The sequence below is a fragment of the Mesoplodon densirostris genome, chromosome X, assembly GCF_025265405.1.
Source record: "Mesoplodon densirostris isolate mMesDen1 chromosome X, mMesDen1 primary haplotype, whole genome shotgun sequence".
NCBI classification, from domain to species: domain Eukaryota; kingdom Metazoa; phylum Chordata; class Mammalia; order Artiodactyla; family Ziphiidae; genus Mesoplodon; species Mesoplodon densirostris.
The window spans coordinates 133,345,636-133,370,100 of NC_082681.1; the positions used below are offsets into that span (position 1 = coordinate 133,345,636).

Genomic DNA, 24,465 nt, shown 5'->3' on the forward strand with positions numbered 1-24,465 from the left:
CTCACTAATGGTCCTTGGGGAAGGGAGTCAGCAACACAGCAGCCTTGGGCTCAAAGAGGCCAGAGATGCTGGGTCCCTCCAGCAGGGACCCCGCGGATGGACGGAAAAACACACACGCTGCTTCCCCAGGAGTAGTTCCCCGTGACTTTATAACAAGCTGCGCGTAACTCTGATTGCAGCCCAAGAAAAAGCACAGAGGATGCCTCTTGCCTGGGAACACGGGCCCTGAAGCAACAGACTTCGCGTTGGTTTGCGAAGGAGAAAGAGGGGTAGCAGAGAAGGAGAGGGGATTGCAAGGGAGATACAGGAAGAACAGGTGAAGGAGTGTGGATTCCTTCTGAAAATGTCTGAACAGAGAAAAGGGCGTGGTCTAAATTTAAAATCTGGTCGCGTAACTGTCAAATTCATGCATTTAACATCCCGGTGGCACTCGGCCGCGATAGGAAGTCACAGACAGATGATGGCTGGGTTAATCTCTCCAGGACGGTGCAGAGAAAATCCTTCTACCGTTCACTCCGAGACTCTTGTTAGGAACAGCTGTCTCTAAACCACGCTTCTATTTTTTTTTTTTATTGCCACGCTTCTATTTTTGTCTTTGCACACGCTGCCACCCGGCAGGTCAAATGCCTTTGAATGGCAACAGCATATGCTTGTCGTTCTTTTGCTTGATGTGGGAACAGAGTTCTTTGAAATACTCTGTCATTTTTTGTCCTCTTGGGCATCTCCCCGCCCGATGACACTGGTTCCCTGGACTGATGGGGACCACAAGGAAGCACGTGACGAATCTAAGTCACACTGAAGTCTTTCTCACCCAAGATGCTATAGTTTACACTCTGCTCGATGTATTCCGTCCAGGGACTAAAATGCCACCAATTACAGATGGGAGATGTGACTAAACTGCTCAGGTCCTATCGAACTATCATCCACCTGTTATCAGGGCAAAAATAAACAGCAGCCATCTGCTCGTGTCACTGCTTAAGGGGAGGTAAAGAACTGAGGAACACCCTTAAGATAACTGACCTGGTTTCAAAAGCTAAAGGTGACTTACTTAAGCAAGACATCAAACGGCTAAATCATCTGAGCCCGGGGGTGGCACGTGTTTCCTTTGCAAAGCCAGGGAGTAACTATTTTAGGTGGTTTGGGTGGCTTGCCCGACTCCTCAGAAGCTCAGAAGCAGGAGGGCCAGACACCAACAAATCAACATGGCTGTGTTTCAGGAAAACTTGATCTACAACATCAGGCATCAGGCTGGATCTGGCCCAAATGCCATAGTTTACTGAGCCCTGCTCTTTTTCTTTTCTTTTTCTTTTTTTTAATTGGAGTATAGCTGATTTACAATGCTGTGTTAGTTTCTGCTGTACAGCAAAGTGAATCTGTTATACATATACATATATCCACTCTTTTTTTTTTTTGTGGTACACGGGCCACTCACTGTTGTGGCCTCTCCCGTTGCGGAGCACAGGCTCCGGACGCGCAGGCTCAGCAGCCATGGCTCACGGGCCCAGCTGCTCCGCGGCATGTGGGATCTTCCCGGACCGGGGCACGAACCCATGTCCCCTGCATCGGCAGGTGGACTCTCAACCACTGCGCCACCAGGGAAGCCCTATCCACTCTTTTTTTTAGATTCTATTCCCATATAGGTCATTACAAAGTACTGAGTAGAGTTCCCCGTGCTGTACAGTAGGTCCTTATCAGTTATCTATTTTATGCATAGTAGTGTGTATGTGTCAATCCCAATCTCCCAATTTATCCCCCGCCCTTAACCCCTGGTAACCATAAGTTTCTTTCCTACATTTGTGACTCTATTTCTGTTACGTAGACAAGTTAGTTCATTTGTAGCCCCCCCCCCTTTTTTTTGATTGATAGATTGATAGATTCCACGTATAGAGCCCTGGTCTTAAAGTTACTGAATTTAGATTTGGGGAGTAGGGTGCGTGCATCAGCCCTCACCATACTCCATAATATTAACTCCTTCACTGTTAGGGGGGAAATGTCACCGCAACGTCCACTGATTGTTTATTTTTTTACTTAATTGGACTCCTTCATATCTTCTGTAAGAATGAAAAACTAAAGAATCTCTCCTTCAGCCTGAAATGTAAAGTAACCACATCCTGGCTCTGGCCCACCCTTCCAATACCATTCCTTAGTCGAGCTCACCTAAGTGCCCCAGCAAACAACTCATCCTATCCCGCCTTCTGCAAAGTTCTGTCGCTGTCTTCTCTGCCAGGATTTCCCCCCAACCCCCAATCATTTCTATAAACCCTCAAAAGCCTGCATAACACGCTCTTCCTATTTAATCAAGGCTTCTACACCCACTACCACACAAAATGTCTTCCTAGTCTCCATTTCCTGGGCATTTTTCAAGGTTCTCGTTCATGGGATGTGTGACAATCAATGCGATCCCGTCTCATCATCCCAGCGGGACCAAGAGTACTTGAGAAGAAACTCAAATCGACTGTTGAATCAACTGCAGTCCAAAGTGTAATACCTTCCAAATAGAGAAGGTCCAATGTATGCAGTGAACGAACGAAATAATGGATGCACTGATGCAGAGTATTCCTGGGGGGAAAAAAAGAGAATCTTGGGCTTCCCTGGTGGCGCAGTGGCTGAGAGTCCGCCTGCCGATGCAGGGGACACGGGTTCGTGCCCCGGTCCGGGAGGATCCCACATGCCGCAGAGCGGCTGGGCCCGTGAGCCACGGCCGCTGAGGCTGTGCGGCCGGAGCCTGTGTTCCGCAACGGCAGAGGCCACAGCAGTGAGAGGCCCGTGTACCGAAAAAAAAAAGAAAAAAAAGAGAATCTTACAGATGGAAGTGGTTATAAACTCCTGTTTCCAACCTCTTTTGGTCCCTTAACTTTGCTAGGCTTTTTCATTTCCCTAACCTGTTGCATTCCAAAAGTTCTCTCCTCTAGAGTCTTACCCAACGAGCTCATCTTCTTAGCCTCACTGTGCATTCCATCCAGGAAAATCAGCTCAATTAGCACAAAATACGTCAACTCCCTCCCCTCCCAGACCTCAGTTTATCTACTGATGTCACATCCCCAACCATGTCCCCCTCCAGGCAACCTTGGCCTCCGGCATCCACAGACCACATCACTCCCACCTGCTCCATCTCAAAAGTGAGTGATCCAAACACTCTATTATCTAACCACAAACCTCTGCCTTCCAATACAGCTTTCTCAACCTTGGGCCCAAACTCTGCAATATCGAACCCCATCGTACCACGGTCACACGTTTTGTCAAATAAAACCCAATGCAGCCAACGCGTCGAAGACTGCGATCATTCGGTCATTCAGTTTTCTACTTAAGTGGACAGTCCCAATTGTTTCAAATGACACTTCAATTTTCGGGATGTTTGCTAACTTTATCCTGTGTGGTCCCGATGACCAGCTCAGATCATGCAATATACCATTTCCATCACACTCTTGCTAAAAGACTGGATCCCAGAGAACCTCTGACACATATTCATGCCTTCCCAGTACGGTACCAGCCCTCAATGAAAATATCTATCTGTTCTCTGTAAATCGAGATCTTCTCAACTTTGCGCATCTGGTTAAAGTGACCAAATGGGGTCCCTTCCTGTTCCTGGAATCCAGTGTTCCCCACGTGCAGCAGGCATGTCAACCCTCGCCCAGAAGACTACTTGTCACCCCCATGCCCCGCCCTACCCCGCCTTCAGTGGGTAAGTCTGTTTCCTTCTGCAGAGAGGAAACAGAAGGCTTCATTTGGGAACACCTTCCAATTCCAGCCACTATCCCTTCTCACTGCCCCAGCATCTACTGTCCGCATTCCCTCCCAGACTAGACAAGGTCCCTCCTCCTGGCAGAGATCAGTCCTCCTACAGGTTGGGTCTCATTTCTCACAGTCTTCTCAGAAATCTGACATTCTCAGCTGTCCCCTGTACCTTCACGATCCGTCTACTGAAGTTGACTTGAGACAATGAAATACACTCCAACCTTCCCCATGACAAAGCACCCCTTTCACAGCCCGTCTCCCTGCACAGACACATTTCTGAAAAGGATCTGAGAAACGGCTCACCTTCTGGCCCCCTTTTATCCGGCCAGCCTTTGCCCCTCGCTCTCCACTGAAAATACTCAAAGGAGCATCACATGTATAATATACACAATGGACCCTTGGGGTCTACATCCTACTTGACTGTTTATCAGCATCCATTTCTACGAACCATGTCCTTCCCTTCCCTCCCAGTTTTCTTCTTATTTCCCTTTATCTCCTTTGTTGGATCATGATCTCCCGTATCACCTTTTATGTTCGGCTTCGTCCCTGACCCTCTTCTCTTCTTACACTAAATGATCCCATACACCAACCCAATATAGGTCCCTGCCCAGGAATCCTAATTCCTAAAGGGAACCTCTGTCTAGCGAGTCACACCAGCCAAACACGTAACAGACAGCTCTGACGTCTTCCTTTTCCTCAAACCCAATATCCAATCAATCACCAATACCAATGGGTTTACCAATACAGCCACGTTGATTCCTTGCCTTCTTCATTGAGTTCAACCACTGATCCTTCAAACCTAAGCTCAAGTGGTTTTTCATTTACATATTCACTCAAAAATAATTTCTTACAATATGTCAGGCAGTATTCTACGTTCTAAGAATACAGATGTGAGCAGAATACATCTGGATCGTAGTTCTTGCCCTCTGGCAGGTAGCAGTATTCCTTGACCTCACTAAGGGCACTTAGGACACACTTTGCATGTAATGACTTCTTAATCATCTCAACAGTCTTCTACGATGTTCCTATAATAACATCCTATGACTCAAATTCTAAAGACAAGGGAACCAAGTCTCTGCCTGGGAGTCCTAATTCCTCAAAGAACTTCTATCTACCCATTCGCACCAGCCAAAAACATGAGACATCTTATGTTACCCCTCAGTTCATCCTTATGCTCACTTCTTTACCCTTTCCTTAGAGTGGATTTGGGTGATATTCTTGACCTCCAATTTTAACTACTACCCAAATGGCAATAACTATATATATATATATATATATATATATATATATATACACATACATATACATATACATATATACACACACACACACACACACATACATATAAACACACAATATATATACACATTTCTATCTATCTACCTATCTACCTATGTCTGTTCATATATCTCTATCCATCTATCTATCTACCTACGTACCTATGTCTGTCTATCCATCGATCCATCATATCTATCCCTATCTATCTATCTACCTACCTACCTACCTGTGTCTGTCTATCCATCCATCCATCTCTATCTCTATCTATCTATCTATCCATCCATCCCTATCCATCTGTCTATCTATCTACTTCATTCTATCAGACATACTAATGTGGACGTAGGGTACCTTTCATCAGCTACGTCACCCAGTATCCCTCATTGATACCTTCACCTCCAGCGACCTTGGGCTGCTTTTCTGCTCCCTGGAAGCATCTCGCTCCTGCCTGGAATGAACTCTCCACCTCTCCTCTCCCAGCCAACACTCCCAAACATCAGCCTGCAAAAGGTCCGTGTCTCCTGGGAAGTTCTCTGAATTCCCAGGTTGGGGGAACAATGTCTAATCGTCCCTTCTCAGAGCTTCCTTTCTAGTTTGTTATTCTGAAACCATCTCCTTAGATGTCCATCTCAACCAGAGAATATGAGCTACTAGAGGCTGGGGACCCTGTATTCACTGTCATTATGTCCCAGAAGCCAGCCCCGAGCCTGGCATAGATGGAGGCTCAATATATGCGTGCTTCTCAGTGGAATTTAACTGAAGGAGTGAACTGCTAGGTGAGGATAACATGTGAGCTTCTTTCAGAGGGGAAAAGCCTGGGGAAGCCTGGGGGATGCCTCCTGGCACACAACTCCTGATACCAGCCAGACCAGCCAGCTTTGCCCTCTCTTTGGGAGCGGATGAAAATGTTTGCTAAAACCTGAAGAATGAACCTGAATGTAACCACCCCCTAATAAAGTACCAGAGCCTCTTGTAGGTTATTTTTTTTTTTTTTCTCCAACAAAAGCATCCGTTGCTCTGAAAGCTGTGTGACCTTATGAGGCAAAGAGCCACCAAACTCAGTGACTCTAAGAAGCAACTCCTAAGCCATATGGACTCCGGCCAATCAGCGGCTTTTGGAATTTGCACTTCAAGGAAAACTGCCAGAAGCTGCAGTGCCTTTCTTGCAGGCATCAGGGAATAAGGAAAGCATTTCTCTGCACGTGGAGAAAGTCTACTTTCACAAACACTCAGGAAAATACGATTTTCAGCCCTCACACCCACCAACCAATGCTTCTTCAGAAGCCATCTATAGAGTTAATTTATCCGCTCCATTGGCATTTATTACTTGCCTTTAGGCAGAGTAAGAGGGAGGCGGGGGTTGAGGGGGGAGCCTCCTGCTGGGTGACCTTGACTTGGGAGAGGAATGAAAAGGAAGCCAGAGCTAGGAGTCTGAGGGAATTTTCAGCTGTGAGGAAGAGGAAGGAAACTCTAAACTCTAAGAAAATCTTAGGGAAGTTATTCTGGTCCCAGCTAAGGGAGGATATTTTAGGGAAAAGGTGAAAATGAGTTTACAAATATTACATACTAGGGAGGGTGTGGAGAAAAGGGAACCCTCCTACACTGTTGGTGAGAATGTACATTGGTGCAGCCACTATGGAGAATGGTCTGGAGGTTCTTTAAAAAACTAAAAATAGAGCTACCATATGATCCAGCAATCCCACTCCTGGGCATATATCCAGACAAAACTGTAATTCAAAAAGATACGTGCACCCCAATGTTCATAGCAGCACTATCCCCAGTAGCCAAGACATGGAAAACAACCTAATGTCCATCGACAGGTGAATGATAAAAGAAAATGTGATATATACGTATAATGAAATAGTACTCAGCCATAAAAAGAATAAAATAATGCCATGTGCAGCAACATGCGTGGACCTAAAGATTATCATACTAAGTGAAGCCAGACAGAGAAAGACAAATACCATATGATAGCACTTATATACGGAATTTAAAACATGACACAAATGAACTTATCTGTGAAACAGAAACAGACCCACAGATACAGAAAAGAAACTTATGGTTACCAAAGGGGAAAGTGGGGGAGGGATAAATTAGGAGTTTAGGATTAACAGATACACACTACTTTATATAAAATAGATAAACAGGGCTTCCCTGGTGGCACAGTAGTTAAGAATCTGTCGGCCAATGCAGGGGACATGGGTTCGAGCCCTGATCTGGGAAGATCCCACATGCCGCAGAGCAACTGGGCCTGTGCACCACAACTACTGAGCCTGTGCTCTAGAGCCCATGAGCCACAACTACTGAGCCCACGAGCCACAACTGCTGGAGCCCATGCTCCGCAACAAGAGAAGCCACCGCAATGAGAAGCCCGTGCACCGTAATGAAGAGTAGCCCCCGCTCACTGCACCTAGAGAAAGCCTGCGCGCAGCAACAAAGACGCAACACAGCCAAAAATAAATAAATAAAATAAATCAATTTTTTTAAAAAGTTAAAAAAAATAGATAATCAACAAGGTCCTACTGTATAGCACAGGGAACTATACTCAATATTTTGTGCAAATAACCTGTAAGGGAAAAGAATCTGAAAAATAGAGATATATGTGTGTGTATACATGAATCACTTTGCTGTACATCTGAAACAAACACAACCTTGTAAATCAACTATATTTCTGAACTCTGTGTAGTGATTTAATCACAGCCATTCTACCAAGGTGGTCCATAGATTTCATTAGTGAAACAGACTGAGGAATACAGAGGCATCACTGAGCTCAAATAGTATAGATTTTTTTGTTTGTTTTTTTTTGAGCGGGAGGCTGAATACTGACCCCTCAAGATGTCCATGTTGGAATCCTTGGAACCTTTGAATTTTACCTTGTTTTCTGAAAAAGGGACTTTGCAGATAGGATTCCATTACTGATGGTGTGATGGGGAGATTATCCTGGATTATCTCAGGGGGCCCTAAGTGACAGTAGGAGTGCCCTTATCAGAGTGAGGCAGGATGGGATGTGACTAGAGAAGAGAAGGCAATGGGAGGACGTACAGATCTTCTGGAGCAGTTCTGACGAAGACTGCAAATCAGGATTGTTCTGAAACGAGGCTCTTTTGATCAGTGAGCTCAAATGGTGTGCCTTCTCTGCGTCTGCATAAATCACAGGACTGCGCGCAACTTCACAGCTTTAGAAAACAAGGTGTCTTGATGCTGAGAAGTCTTTGGTCATTCCCCATAGCTAAAGGAAGCCGCGTCTTTTTTTCTGAGCGTCATACCGTTAACAACGTTTCACTGTGAACTTGATTTCAACTGAACTTGACAAAGGGATAACGCTTCGCCATAGAGTAGTGGCTGAGGTATTAATACACCGTCAGACACCAGTGGTAGGTTCTAGCATTCAAACAAAGCATTTCTAACACATCCGATCTGTGTCTTAAAACAACAACAACAACAGAAAACCGGGGAGCAGCTGTGAGCGTGCTTTTCAGATTTCATGAGAACCCCAGTTCCAAGGCATCATTCATACCTTTGACACTCTCTTTCTGACTCATCCTCACCATCCACTTATGTCTCTGAAGAGTCAGCCATCGACGCAAAATGCCAATACATCTCCTTCGTTTGATCATCAGGCTCCCTCAGATTCGTCAGCTGGTGGGCACCTGGTCATCTATCCCTGAACCAAGGCTCCATCGCACCATATATGTGACTTTCTTAAATAATGTATTCCTTGCTAACCGCTTCTATTACTGTGATTTATGTACACGTCTCGGCAGCAGCCACTAAGCAACTCTGGAACCTAACAGACCTTCACCGGGGGGATGAACGGACGGGGGAGCCAGTGCATGAAATGCAGTCTGTGACTCCATCTCGAGAGACACTATCATGTATAAAACAACATAAAAAAAACTCTCCGCACACAGCCCATAACCTCAAGGAAATACGACGAAAGCACCTCATCTTACGATACAGGAATACATACTTTCACTTCTCGCTCCTCGAAAATAAGACTGAATAGAGGAGGGCTGGCTGAAAGAGTGGGTGAATCCTGTTCCGAGTAGAGACACCTGTTCAGTCATTTCACCCATGCTGAGTATCAGTCGTGTGTCCTGCACTGGGGAGGGAACGATGACAAGCAAAGGAAGTGGTATGAACATCCAGCGAGGTTGTCCACAGCCGCACCAAACAGGAATCCTTCCCTCCTGGGTGCCGGGTAACGGAAGGTGTAAACAAAGGTCCGGGCCCCCCGGTGCTCAGAACTTGAAAGGACTCAGATGTGCATGTCGAGGATGTAAATAGAAGTATAAGGTTTCACACGCTACGTGCTGCCTTTGCGATGGGTGACAGACTGCCTTTTCACTGTCTGTTTGGCTCAGGACTGGTGTGATCCGGCGTTACCCCATTCCTGCCAGTTTGCAGAGTAAGCCATGTGCTTCTCTCCTCATCCTAGCTCTACTGAGGAGGGTATGTGGTTGGGAGAGTGGAGAGAGCTCGAGGTAGACAGACAAGAGCTCAAGCACACCCTGGCTACCTCCTTCCCAGCCTGGTCTCCTTTGGGAACATTTCTTGGGCCCTGTTGGCCGAGTGAGGCTCTCCTTGCTGTATGCACCACTGGCATCTTGTGCCAAGAATATCAACACCCTTGTTAAATCGCATGGGCCTCCTTAGGCTTCCTCCCACCACCCCCAACCCAACTACCCACCCAAACAACCAACCACCCAACCAACCAGCCACTGACCCAACCACCCACCCACCCAACCATCCACCCACCCAAACAACCATCCACCCACCTACCCACCCAACCGACCACCCACCCAACCAACCACCCAACCACCCACTCACTCAACCAACCACCCAACCAACCAACCAGCCATTTACCCAACCAACTATCCAACCAACCACCCACCCAACCATCCACCCACCCAAACAACCATCCACCCACCTACCCACCCAACCGACCACCCACCCAATCAACCACCAACCATCCACCCACCCAAACAACCAACCACCGACCTACCCATCCAACCGACCACCCACCCAATCAGCCACTCAACCATCCACCCACCCAAACAACCAACCACCCACCTACCCACCCAACCGACCACCCACCTACCCACCCAACCGACCACCCACTGAATCAGCCACCCAACCATCCACCCACCCAAACAACCATCCACCCACCTACCCTCCCAACCGACCACCCACCCAACCGACCACCTACCCAAACAACCAGCCATTTACCCAACCAACCACCCAACCATCCACCCAACCAACCAGCCATTTACCCAACCAACCAACCATCCAACCATCCACCCAACGAACCAGCCACCCACCTACCCAACCCGTTGACCATGGGCTCCTTTAGGGCAGGGACCATATCGTTGCCTCTAACCCAGTGCCAGATACACAGCTCAATCAGGGTTTTGTAAACTAATGGATGAAAGCACTCCAAAGATTAGCATTTCATATCTTTGTAGGTAAACTCTGATTTCCTGAGTCCCTGGGAATCTGTGAAACATCCATGTGAGAGAATAATGAAAGGGCAATAAAGCACCTCATGGCTTTAGGGAGCAAAATTCAATGCGCTTTCCTACGTGTCACGCATCTTGCTTTATTCAGCAGCCCCTACTCTCTGGGACACCTTGCTTTGCCTCTTTGCATGGTCACTTCTAATCATCCTCCCATATGTTACATCCAACCCACATCCATTGCAGATTCGGGTGGTGTCCTAACCCTTAGCACGGATACGCCCTTTGAGGTATCTCACCTAAGTCTTTGTGAAATGGGCCACATGTTATTATAACCAGGTATCTATGTCTCATATTCACAGAGTGTATGTTGTATAAGCAACTTGGGGTCAGCAGATGGGTCTTATCTAATATCCCCAATGACAGGTAGCCTGATCCATCTTGGTGGTGGCTTAGCTAATGGTGTGTCAGGAAGGAAGCATCAGCCCACAATGCTGTAGCATATGGAGATAGGCAGAATAATGACCTCCCAAAGATGTCAACATCCTCATCCCCGGACACTGTGACTAGGTTACCTTCTGTGACAAAAGGGACTCTGCAGATGTGATTAAGGGTCTAGAAATAAGAAAAATTACTCTGGATTATGTGGGTGAGCCTGACATAATCACAAGGATCCTTAAAATTGCAGGCAAGAAAGTCAGAGTAAGTGAAAGAGATGGAATTATGGAAGCAGAGGTCAGAGAAAGAGAGAGAGAGAGAGACAGAGAGGAAGGTTTGAAGACACTGCATTGGTGGCTTTAAAGGTGGAAGAAAGGGTCCATGAGCCAAGGAGAGTGAGCACCTCCAGATACTGGAGAAGGCAAGGAAATGGATTCTCCCCTGGAGCCTCCAGAAAGATGCAGTCCTGTTACCATCTTGATTTTAGACCAGTGAGACCCATTTCAAACTTCTGACGTCCAAATACAAGTTAATCGTTTTTTGTTGTTGCTGTAACAAATTAACACAAACTTCCAGGCTTAAAGCAATTGTAGTTGTAGAGGTCATGGGGGGACGGTGTAAGGGGTCTTGTTTGAACCAACTATACATATGGGGCTGAATTTACATTTAGGGGGAAAACACCCTCATTTTAATGTCTGGACACAGAATGCGTGTCCTTAAGTTCTGGGGGGGACCATACCGGAAATGGTCACTTTGGCCACCTGAGTTTTCAATGCCTGTGACCCAATAAAGCCCTGTATGTTTCCAGTGGCAGAAGAACAGCACCAGAGCTCCAAGGTCCAGGACAAGGTGATGAGGGGGTCAGCTGCGGGGGCAGGCAGAGCACAGAGCTGACACCATGGCATTTCCCACCTGGATAGATTTCTCACCTTTATAGATTCCGTTACTCCCTCCGTGACCTTCCCCTTTGACGGTCACCTCCTCTACGTGTGCTCCTTGGTCCGAGGAGAAGTAGACCAGGGTGTTATTAGCCAGTTTCAACTCATCTAGAACATCCAAGATCTGCCCTGAAGGGGAGAAAACACTCAGTGTTAAAACAGTGTAACCTTTACAAAAGAAAGGGAGGTGATTCGCCCTCATCGACCTGTCTGTTAATTTCTGATGGTGAGAAGGAGATGGTCTTATACACTGAGCTCTCCTGGGCTGAGATGCAGTCACTGAATTAAGTATCATCTACAAGCATCCTTTGAACGTCTAGGCATCATGGGGTGACCCTGTAGGGAGACCTGATAAAGGATTCTAGAAGAAGCAGGCTCACAGGTCATGAGCCCTTTGGAGGAAGATGTCGGAAGAGTGAAGCCAAATTGCTGCAATCACCAGCTGGCCTGAGGCTATAAAGAAGTCTATTGGTTTTCCTTATTGACTGGAAAAAACTAAATCATCACTGTTCCTCTTATACAAACAAACATCTCTAAAACTATTTTATGATGAATGACCTTTTTCATAGTTACCACAGACACCCAGGTCTAAAACTGTCCATCATGAAAATGAATATTCCTCACACGTTCCTTTTTCTTCTCCTCACCTTCTTTCCCCATACTTCACAGTGTATACTAACCCCCACAGAGCAACCCTTCAAAGTATAATGATACCATGGTCCACAATGAGAGTAACGGGTACCATTTGTTGAACACTCTGCCTGCAAAGGACTTAATTCCATGTTCTCTTGATTACATCATACTGAACCCTACGAGTAAAGAGCATTGGCTCCATTGCACAGGTGAGGGCAACAGTGCTCCAAAAAGACACAGGACCTGTTCAAAGTCATGTAAAACCCAAACTCTCAAACGCTGCAGAGTTCAGTGGATGAACTCAATGAAAATCACAGAAGAGTAAAAAAAAAAAAAAAAAAAAAAAAAGACATGAAGGAAAAAAAGTTCAGCTACATCCTGAAACACGCATGGATGACATGATAATGATGGCTGCTGTCTTCTTCAAATGAATCCAGGAAGAAGGGAAGTGAGCACGGAGCATGGATGAATAAAATCAGGCGTGACTTGTTCACATTCATTGTTAAATGTGGATCCAGGGCATACGGCAGTTCACTGCACTTTTCTCTCTGCTTCTATGTATGGATGCCTCCAATTTTCCATAAGAATAAACAGAACAAAACAAAACGGAAGCCAGCTGAAGGTTGAAGAATGGGCTGAAACACGGACTCTCTGATTAGGAAGCTACCACCTGCTCTCAGATCAGAAGAAAATGATGGTCAGACGAGAGGTATATAATTTACAATTTGCACGGAGATTGCTACGTTCACATGCTGCCAAGTTAATTTGGTCCATGCATGCAGTTATTGTTCGAGGTATTACAGGGTCTGACTCGGTGTTTTGATGTTTGACAGCTAAGAGCTTTTAAGTCTCACCTCTGTCTCTTCCACGTGTGCTCAACAAGCTAGTAAGAAAGCCTGGGGGCTCCCTCCCCCAGTGCCTGTGGAAGGTTCAAACTATGCCAGCTCCTACCTCCATGTGGGAACCCACATCCAAGCCCCAGCTCCTACCCACCATGAAAGCTGAATCTGTCTCCTTTCCCATCTCCCTCAAGCCATCTTCAGACCAGCCTAGGCGCTGTCCTGCTTTCCCCAGAAAGCCTCATGATATGTGAGTTACAACCTTTTCCACATCCTCTTGGTGTGGCCATAGCATCACTCGTCTCGACAGGGGACCATCTCTTCACGGTAGGATAACCACACAACTGGAATTCTAAAAGGACACCAGGCATCCTTTGCAGCAGAAATAATAACTGAATTTGGGTAATCCTATCCATCAGGCAGGTCACGCCCCCCGTGGGGACAGGCCCTGCGCTCCAGGGTTGCACCTTCACCAACTTGGGCCAGGAAAGGGGTAGGAGGCCGCAGAGACAACCCTCCACGGAGGTGGCAGAGATGATTTCTGATGTGAAAGCAAGACCCCAGTCGCCTGTTACCAGACATATTCTTGCTACTTGATTGCAGCGCCACAGGCTAGAGTACCTTCAATCTTTCTCAGTGTTTTAACTCATATACTAAACATACCTAGAAGCCACACCATATACATAAATGTCATCCTCGGGACCAAAAATAATATGCACGGGGCCATTTTAGTGATTTGTCACCCATGATAAATCATCGTCAGCCAGACATTCATCGCGCTGCGATTTGGTTCAGCTAAGCAGACCACGTGTGCACTCGGGCTTGGGGGAGTTCGACTCTGACACTAATTTAAGGCTTATCACTTTGAAAATGATAATTAGTTTAATGAGTTCACAGAGGAAGAAGCAACAAGGCAATGTAACCCCCACTTAACACTTTTTTTTTTTTTTTTGCGGTACGCGGGCCTCTCACTGTTGTGGCCTCTCCCGTTGTGGAGCACAGGCTCCGGACACGCAGGCTCAGCAGCCATGGCTCACGGGCCCAGCCGCTCCGCGGCATGTGGGATCTTCCCGGACCGGGGCACAAACCCATGTCCCCAGCATCAGCAGGCCGACTTTCAACCACTGTGCCACCAGGGAAGCCCCCCGCACTTAACACTTTGAAAGAAAAATGCCCCTTTTGGTGCATATAGTAATTTCTAAATAAAATAACACAGATTAGGCAGAGAGCACAGGATTCAGGGTTTTACTTCCTTGGGTGTTAATTGATATTTTTCAAAAGGGCATACAACCACGCACCTCCATTTCAAATGAAATTCACCTTTCATATATTACACAGAAGTATCTTAGCATGAAGAAAATGCTGTGAAGAAATGCCTTTTTTTTAAAATGTGGCTTCCGTGATAACTTCTATGGACACAATGTAAATATTTAGAGCACGTTTATTTACAACTGCCAAAACCTTGGAAGCAAGCAAGGTGTCCTTCAGCAGGTGAATGAATAAACTAACTGTGGTCCATCCAGACAGTGCGAGATTATTCAGTGATACAAAGAAATGAGCTATCAAGCCATGAAGAGACATGGAAGAACCTTAAATGCATATGGCTCAGTGAAAGAAGCCCATCTGAAGAGACTACATACTGCACGATTCAACTCTATGACATGCTGGAAAAGGCAAAACTAGGCAGACAGTAAAAAGATCAGTGCTTGTCAGAAGTTGGAGGGGAGGGAGGTAAGAACAGGCAGAGCACAGAGGATTTTTAGGTCAGGGAAAGTATTATGTATGATGCTGTAATCATTACTCATTTGACCCAACCCACAGTAGGCGCAATTCCAATGGTGAACTCTAATGTAAACCATGTACTTTAATGGATAATAATGTATCAATATTGGCTCAGCAAAAGCAACACATGTACCCCGCTAATACAAGAGAGAACATGGCAAACTGTGTGCAGAAGAAATGAATATAGGACAACTCTCTGTACTTTCTACTCTGTTTTTCTATAAACCTAAAACTGCTAAAAACAGAAAAGAAAAGTCTACTGGGAATTCCCTGGCGGTCCAGTGGTTAGGAGACTGCACTTTCACTGCTGAGGGCCCGGGTTCGGTCCCTGGTCAGGGAACTAAGATACTGCAAGCCACATGGCACAGCCAAAAAATTAAAAAAACATTTTTTTTTAGTTTTAAAAAAATTAAAAAAGAAGCATTATTAAAATAAATACATATTAAAAAATAGTCCAGTAATTTTAAAAAGATGCCTTTCAAATGCACTGTTGGCTCTGAGACTTCCTCGTCCGTGCATTCAACACGTGTTTGTAAAAGCCTAGTAAACACAGGTTAAAGACCAGGGCACGCAGAGGGTCATGGATGGCGTTTGTTCCCAAAGCCTCCTGGTGACCCTTGCCTTTGCTCAAGCTAGCTACATCTCCTACGTACAGATTCCCCTCTAGGCTATTTTCATATCCAGACGAACCTGCAGCTGCATTTACGATCCAGACTCCTTCTACTAAAATATACCTTGCATCCTTCCCCATTTTCACACCCCTCCCTAGATATTTCCTCCAAATTCCAAGATTTCAAATGACCATGATACTTGCTACATGATACATGATATTTTCTTTGTCCCCATCAATTTTTCTGATTCATTGCCTAGAGTGATAACTTTATCCCTTTCATCAAAATCGCTGCACACCACTGGGCTGGGATTAATACGAGAGAATCTAGCTGAGGCCACCATGCATTTACACACAGAAAACCATCAGATTTCTGATTTCCTTTTAGTTCTTTTTCTCCTGCAAGAGGCACCCTTGTCCCTCATAACTATTTGGGTCTTATGCCAGAATCTCATTCAGAAAGCCCGGAGCCCATTAACCATTAAATTTTTCATGAGATTGATCCTATAAAGGTCTAACATATTTCTCCTCTAAAAATTGTGCCCAGAAATCTCCTGTGGGAACAAATACTGCTGGATTAGTCTTGCTTTCAGACCCATACATTGGAAGTCAGAGGTCCACAAATATTATCCTTCAGAAGGTTCTCCAGGTATAATGATACCAATTTATGTAGGATGATAGTTTTGAATTACCGATGGTGGGCTGCAGGATAGCTTATAAATGAAATGCTTTATTTCCAAAGCTTTCTCACATTCTTCCTGGAATGAAACAAATACAGGAAACAAGCCATTTCGAGAGCACTTTTTTATTTAACCAGAGACAACAAGAGCTCGCACACTGGAAAACATGAGAACTTGTCATTCTAAAGGAGAAAACCTGGTGCTGTGAAAATCAGGGTCCTTCCTCTTTCAGGTGTGAAGCCTGGGTCCTGGAGAGTTTGTTCATTACATTAATTCACGCCACGAGCAGGTACCAAGCCACTCTTTGGAGTCAGGGCTGTGGCGTGCCACATAGGAGACAAGGGTTTCTGGTGCTTGGGCAGAATCCTAGCTCTGACGTGAAAGGGAAGTGCTATAATGTAGAATTAACTGCTCAGGCTCTGGCTTCTGGGTCCTGACAGAAGCCAACCCGGTTTGAGTCCTGGGTCCCTGGTTTGCTCACTGGGGTTCTTTGCCTCTAAGTCAGAGGTGATAACATGTAATAGTAGAAGGTTGCCATAAGGGATGAAAGAGAATTGCATCTCAAACTCTTAGCCCAGGACTAGGAGTGTTCAGTGCAGCTCAGCTCTTACAATGGAGTTAAAAATCTGAGTTAAGCAATCAGTTTGCCTAAAATCCAAGCTACAATGAGGTATCATCTCATACTCATCAGAACAGCCATCATCAAAAAGTCTACAAATAACAAATGCTGGAGAGGGTGTGGAGAAAAGGGAACCCTCCTACACTGTTGGTGGGAATGCAAATTGGTGCAGAATCTATGGAGAACAGTACGGAGGTTCCTTCAAAAACTAAAAATAGTGCTATCATATGTTCCAGCAATCCCATACTGGGCATATAGCTGGAGAAAACTCTAATTCGAAAAGATACATGCACCCCAAGATTCAGAGCAGCACTATTTACAACAGGCAAGACATGGAAACAACCAAATGTCCATCAACAGGTGGATGGATAAAGAAGATGTGATATCTATATCTATATATCTATATCTATACACACACACAATGGAATATTACTCAGCCATGAAAAAGAATGAAATAATGTCATTTGCAGCAACATGGATGGACCTAGAGATGATCATGCTATGTGAAGTCAGAAAGAGAAAGACAAATATCATACGCTATTGCTTACATGTGGAATCTAAAAAAATAATACAAATGAACTTATTTACAAAACAGAAACAGACTCACAGACAGAAAACTAACTAATGGTTACAAAAGGGGAAGGGGGGAAGGGATAAATTAGGAATTTGACATTAAACGATACACACTACTATATATAAAATAGATAAAGAACAAGGACCTACTGTATAGCACAGGGAACTATATCCAATATCTCGGAATAACCTGTAATGGAAAAGAATCTGAAAACGTGTATATATATATATATATGTGCGTATATACATACGCACATATATATATATATACACACATGCACATTGTAAATCAACTATACTTCAATAAAAAAATTTTAAAAATCGGCTTGCCTAATGGAAGTCTTGCTATTTCAGCAGATCTGTCTTTTTTCTTCTACAAGGTAGGTCGACTCAGGCAAAAAACATGGAAGGAAAATGCTTTGATGTCCCTATTCACCCTTTTGGAAACATCGAGCTCATTAAGGAAAGAAAATATCTCCTGAAGCAGCCACCCACCATGAATAATTAAGGAAGAATGTCCACCTACTCAATGTAATTCCAGGGAAGGCAGGAAACCCTGAAAAGTTCCCTTAAAACGACTTTCGCTAAATCCTTCCTGTGATCAACAGGTGAAGGGTGGAAGTCAAATATTCCCATGGAGGCTAGGATTTAAAGATAAGTGAGAGTTTCTAATGGCAGCAGTTGGTGGTGGCTGTGATTCTCCCTGGGCATGGGAAATGCTAGACGTTGCTCCAGAAAGCGAGCTTTACCCTATGTTCTGAGGCTCTCCTGAATCAGCTACTGAGTGGGATAGAGAAATTCTGCCATCATTGATTGGCCCTGGAAAGGCAATTCTTTGTTTAGCTTATGTGGGATTAGAAGCGTAACCAACACGCCAAACATCGGGACCTATCTGTCAACAAGCACAGAGATTTATTGTCTCTGGCTGGAAGCACTGTCCATGGAATGTAGGTACACTCGATCTTGTACGTCTTCCCCAAATAAATGGTCAAGATTTCCAAACCACCAGTCCTGATGCTCTCCATCACACGGAGCTCAAGGGATCCCACAGATGGGACATTTGAAAGCATATGGGTTACCTATAGTATGAAATCAAGTTCAAAAGCTTACACATCAAAGCGAAAAATAATATAGGACCAAAAAAGATTGGATTCCTTATTTGCAATGCATAAGATACAAAAATGATGTGCTGGCTTTTGGGGGATATGTGGGGGAGAGCTGGTGGTGTTTGTTCAGAAGATTTGCATTTGTTATTTGATTCGAGGGTATTTTCAGACAGTAGCAAGTGAAATATTGTAATAAGTAAACAGAAGATGAGGTGTTTTGCCCTACTATACTTGGATCTAATGCAAAGGTTGCACAAAATATAGTCTGAGACTCACTCAGACGCTGCCCAGATAGGAGGTCCGAGGAAGCATTGAAAATGAAACTCTTGCAGGATGGTTTTAGGACCTAGGGATTGGGAGCAAGAGGCTGCTACACGCACTGCATTTCCACATCCTGAGTGATGAGACCAGGGTGGCCTCCACCTCCACTAAAAACCGAGCAAGAGGGACTTCCCTGGTGGCGCAGTGGTTAAGACTCTGCGCTCCCAATGCAAGGGGCCCGGGTTCAATCTCTGGTCAGGGAACTAGATCCCACATGCATGCTGCAACATGCATGCTGCGAGAGTTCACATGCCATAACTAAGGAGCCCGTGTGCCGCAACTAAGGAACCCACCTGCTACAACTAAGGAGTCGGTGAGGCAGAACTAAGGAGCCTGCCTGCTGCAACTAAGACCCAGTGCAACCAACCAAACAAACAAATAAATAAATAAATATTAAAAAAAAAAAACCAACATGCAGGAAAGAAGCTCCAACCGTGTCAGGAGCCCTTTCTGCTGCACGCAGGCACACCTGCCACAAGCCTGTGATGCAGGAGTCCTGAAACCTTCCTGTCCGAAGGCCCTCGATAAAAGGCTAAATCCTTCCTTGTCAGCCACGGTGAAATAGACATCAACACACCCATCGCCACATCCTGTGTGTTTCCTATTCAATCAGATTCACCCACGTCCATTGATTTTGGGATCATCCTCTTACCATGTCACTTACTTTCCCATCTCCTAAGTGCATACAGAATAACTTCATTAGAAACATGTTTAGAAGCTATCCCTAATCATTTTCCAAGTAGTGACAGAAAAGTAAGCAAATGTGATAGTAAGGAACTGATTAGACTACTTTATGCATTTTTTCATACTTCTGGGTGACCAAAATAATAAGCAAGGCCTTGTATGTAGAATATAGGTTCCGTAGCATGTTCTTATTATATATCAGTGTCCTTCAAATTTTGACAAGCTTATTTGTAACCTTCGGAACCATGCTAAAATAAAGATTCTTTTTCTTTTTTAAATGATTTGATCAACATTTGTTTAGTGCTTTATTTTTTTAAAGTATACTTAATTTACAACATTGTGTTAGTTTCAAGTGTACAGCAAGTGATTGAGTTATATATATATATTTTAAGATTATTTTCCATTCTAGGTTATTACAAGATATTGAGTAGAGTTCCCTTGTCTCTACAGTAGGTCCTTGTTTATCTATTTTATATATAGTAGTGTGTATATGTTAATCCCAAACTCCTAATTTATCTCCCCTGCCCCACCTAAAATGAAGATTCTGATTCAGTAAATTTGGGGTGAGGTCTGAGAACATGAGTTTCTTAAAAGCTCCTAAATGATGCCTATCCAAGGCGCACACTTTTAGAAGAGAGTTTCCCTGTGACGACATGTTTAATACCTGCTGACATATAATAAAAGGAGATGGTTGGCCTTTTACAGATTTCAAGAATTACCCCAGGAATGAGATTTGAGTTGCAGACCACTGAACACGTAACTTTTATATACGGTAACTAAACACAGTAAATAGAGAATTAGGATTATTAGGGTAACTAAGAAACAGGAAACTGTAAGACGGAAATGTTGCCTATGTATGGATGACCCTTCCTTGATTTGGCTTCACTTCCTTCTTGGGATAGTCCCTGTGTGAGTTCATACTGTTTCCTGGAGACACATGCTTATTTGGTGTTGTACCTGTTTGTTACAATAATGTGATTTCCTGCATAAAGCCCATCTTTGACCTCATCACATCATAGCTGTAATGTGTGATGGATCCTCCTGCTCTGGCACCTGCTCTCAACCATCTGGGATGCTTTCATGGCTCTGCTCAGCTTATTTTCTCCAATTAACACTAAGTTGTATGTGTTTTTTTTCCAGGGTGTTGCATTTGCTGGAGAGAATTTGAATAACTCTAACTAGTCCTCATTCTCACCAAGCACACCGGTGCTTTCCTGCACATACACAAGTGTCACCGTGTCCGTGCAGTGGCATTGCACACTTGCGTCTGGGGGAAAACCAAAGTCGGTGTGCCTGTGAGTCAGAGGAAGGCTCCGTGGTCAGTGCTTCCCCGGGGTCATAAGCATCACAATGGGCCGGCTGACCTGGGCAGTGGAGAATCAGACCAGCAGGAAATCGTGTGACAGGACAGTGCTAGGAGTGAACACAGGTCTCCCCACTCTTGATGCAGCTGTGCCACTCTATTTGCTGGACTTCACTGTCTTGCAGAAAAGAAAGCTTGCAGCTCGTTTGCTCTCTGGGATGGCCACCGGTTGAACTTGCCGTGGGAGGTTATCCGGGCTTTGTGATGGAGAACGACGCTGCCTGCACACCCATGGGGCCATTTCTGTGATGGAAGCCAGTGAAAAGCTCTAGAAAGAGATCGGCCACTAGCTATCTACCTTACATTTGGTAGTGTATATATGTCTATGCCTCATATATACAGTACCAAACATGATAGCTAGTGGGAAGCAGCCGCATAGCACAGGGAGATCAGCTCGGTGCTCTGTGACCACCTAGAGGGGTGGGATAGGGAGGGTGGGAGGGAGGGAGACGCAAGAGGGAAGAGATATGGGGACATATGTATATGTATAACTGATTCACTTTGTTATAAAGCAGAAATTAACACACCACTGTGAAGCAATTATACTCCAGTAAAGTTGTAAAAAAAAAAAAAAAAACTATATAAACAATTAGGGACTTAGGAAAAAAAAAAAAAAAAAAAGAGATCGGCCAGAACTTCTCCAGCAATGAGAGGGATCACCTCACACTTCCCGCCTGAGCTGGGCTGTGAGCACAGAATGTCCAGAGATGACGGACGGTGAATGATCCAGGAAGCCAAGCCCTTCAGAGCGCCCTTATTTTATGACGCTCTCCTACACCATCCACACCCATTTGCAGTTTTAGGACTAGATTTTTTTTTTTTTTGCATTGGATTTGATCATCTATAAAGCTGAAGATACAAAATGGAAAATAATGCTTTCCTCTGCAGAAATCTTGTGCATTAATCACAGATTCAAACCCGGACACACCGACTAACGCCCTACCAAGCTCCTCTCTTATGTTTGGTTCCGAATCCAAGGGACCTCCAGTCTGCCAGCCTGCAGCTCCCCTGAAACGTCCGTCTAGCTCTGGGGTGATGCGTTGACTTTATGGGGAGAGCTCAAGCTCTTAGAAGCGGTTTAGGCCTGCCCGCAAGCTCCTAAATACCGAAGCTACGGACAGAGGGCTCCTTCGGAAGTGTGAAGTCCAAAGGGGACATTTCAAATAGAAGGTGAAATACTACTAATGATCTAAAAACCCACAAGATGGTCCAAATAGATGTCTCTTTTCCATCGTAGACTTTTTTCTCATCTATGATTTTTCTATTCAGTGTAAGGGCCTCATACACATTTTAAGCAAAGACGCTTTAACCATCTGTGGAAGGGAGAGTGAGAGTAACAGGAACAGTAATAATAAAAATAGCAGCTAGCATTTATTGAGCACTTCTTGCATGCCAGACACCATGCTGACTACTGTAAATACATGACGTCATTTCATCTGATTGGTTAATTCAACTAAATCCATCTATGCAGGGGGATTGTTGCATTTGACATTCTGACGAGCCCTCCCTGGATCGTGACTCAAAAGCAACAGGTATTCAAACTACTTCTGACCCCACATTTTGACCTCACCTTTCAAATATATATATATACGGGTCCTCAGTGGACTATTATTTGAACGTTGCTTTAACCGCATCTCCCCAATCCTAATTTACCTTTTCTTGCTCTGCCTAGAAATATCTAACCAACAAATTAAATGTGCTAATTGCAAGAGGTTGAAGGTGGAGGAAGTATTATCCAAAACACCCCTGTGATACCCACACCTACATCCTCCTGTTCCCTGCACCTGCTGTTTAATTTCGAAGGCAGACATGTCTAGAGTGTACAAGGCAAACTCAAGAACACAGGAACGGAGGGACTCCTAGGATACAGAAGCTGCATGAAAACCATTGGAGGCCATTGGTCCAAACAGGCTTGTCTTTTTTTTCTTTTTTTTTTTTAATTATTATTTATTTACTTATTTATTTTGGGCTGCGTTGGGACTTTGTTGCTGCGTGCGGGCTTTCTCCAGTGGCGGCGAGCGGGGGCTACTCTTCGTTGCCGTGTGCAGGCTTCTCATTGTGGTGGCTTCTCTACTTGTGGAGCACGGGTTCTGGGCATGTGGGCTTCAGTAGTTGTGGCACGCAGTCTTCAGTAGTTGTGGCTCGCGGGCTCTAGAGCGCAGGCTCAGTAGTTGTGGCACACGGGCTTCGTTGCTCCGTGGCATGTGGGATCTTCCCGGACCAGGGCTCAAACCCGTGTCCCCTGCATTGGCAGGCGGATTCTTAACCACTGCGCCACCAGGGAAGTCCCTGTAGATTCTTTTGATGATGGCCATTCTGACCGGTGTGAGGTGATACCTCATTGTAGTTTTGATTTGCATTTCTCTAATAATTGGTGATGTTGAGCATTTTTCATGTGCCTCTTGGCCATCTATATGTCTTCTTTGGTGAAATGTCTATATAGGTCTTCCGCCCATTTTTTAGTTGGGTCGTTTGTTTTTTGATGTTGAGCTGCAGCTGGAGAAGAGACAAATCTATTGTCTCAATTAATCCAACAAACCAGAAATCCTTCCAGGCTCCTGAGAAGCAGTGTGGTCTAGTGGTGGCTGCGCAAATCGTACACAAGTCACTTACCTTTCTCAGACCTCACTTTCTCACCTGCAACGGTGACGAAAATCTTGCATAGCACAGCTGTGGGGAGTCAACTAAACAACCCGTGGCAGATGTTAAATAAGTGACTAGGATATACCAAAGGCTTTTAGAGTTTAGCTATTGTGAGTCAATAAATGTTTACTGTTGTTGTTGTTTTGTAACCAGAAATTTTATTAATCCTGTTTGAATGGATTGTGCAACTTCATTCCTCAATAATTTAGGGTATTATCTTCTTTAGGGAAATGATTTATGAAAGAGGGTTAAAAACTACTCGCTTTGATTTGAGAGGTAAATTCAAGGTAAAATAATATACATCCCAGGCATGGGATGAAATTAAGAACATGAAATTAAGCTTCGGGGTCTGCAAAAATGGTAACGTGGTTATAGAGTTTATGAAACCCAGAGGTTAGTGATTTATAAGATAAATTAATTTAGAGAATGAAAATCAATATTCTACACAATGAAGTTCCAACTACATCTTACAGCCAAAAGACTGGATCACCAGACCTGCATTGGTCCTGTTCCAGCGCCCTCTCCCCATCCTAACTGCCCTCCTCTTCATGCTTGCATCTCTAAGCTGAGACTGCAAAAACTTCTTCCTGAAGAACATTTACTATTTTGTCACGAATACAGATTTACTGGAAACTCACGCAGGAAGGGAAGAGAACTTCCCTTATATAGAAACTTCCCTTTCCATATATAGAAAACATATATTATATATATCTCCTTTATTCTTGCTGCCCTATCATTGGATTTTCTGATACCCTGATTTACGTTAAGCT

At 44.6% G+C, this 24,465-nt stretch overlaps 1 protein-coding gene across 8 annotated transcripts in view; it reads right to left on the reverse strand.

Annotated features, from left to right (window-relative positions):
- STS (steroid sulfatase) overlaps window positions 1–24,465 on the reverse strand; it is a 172,133-nt gene that overhangs the window by 22,970 nt on the left and 124,698 nt on the right. For all 8 annotated transcript variants that reach the window (XM_060086655.1, XM_060086657.1, XM_060086662.1 and 5 more), the window contains one exon: window positions 11,834–11,971. In XM_060086655.1, the coding sequence (XP_059942638.1) occupies window positions 11,834–11,971 (138 nt within the window). The remainder of the gene's footprint in view (window positions 1–11,833; window positions 11,972–24,465) is intronic.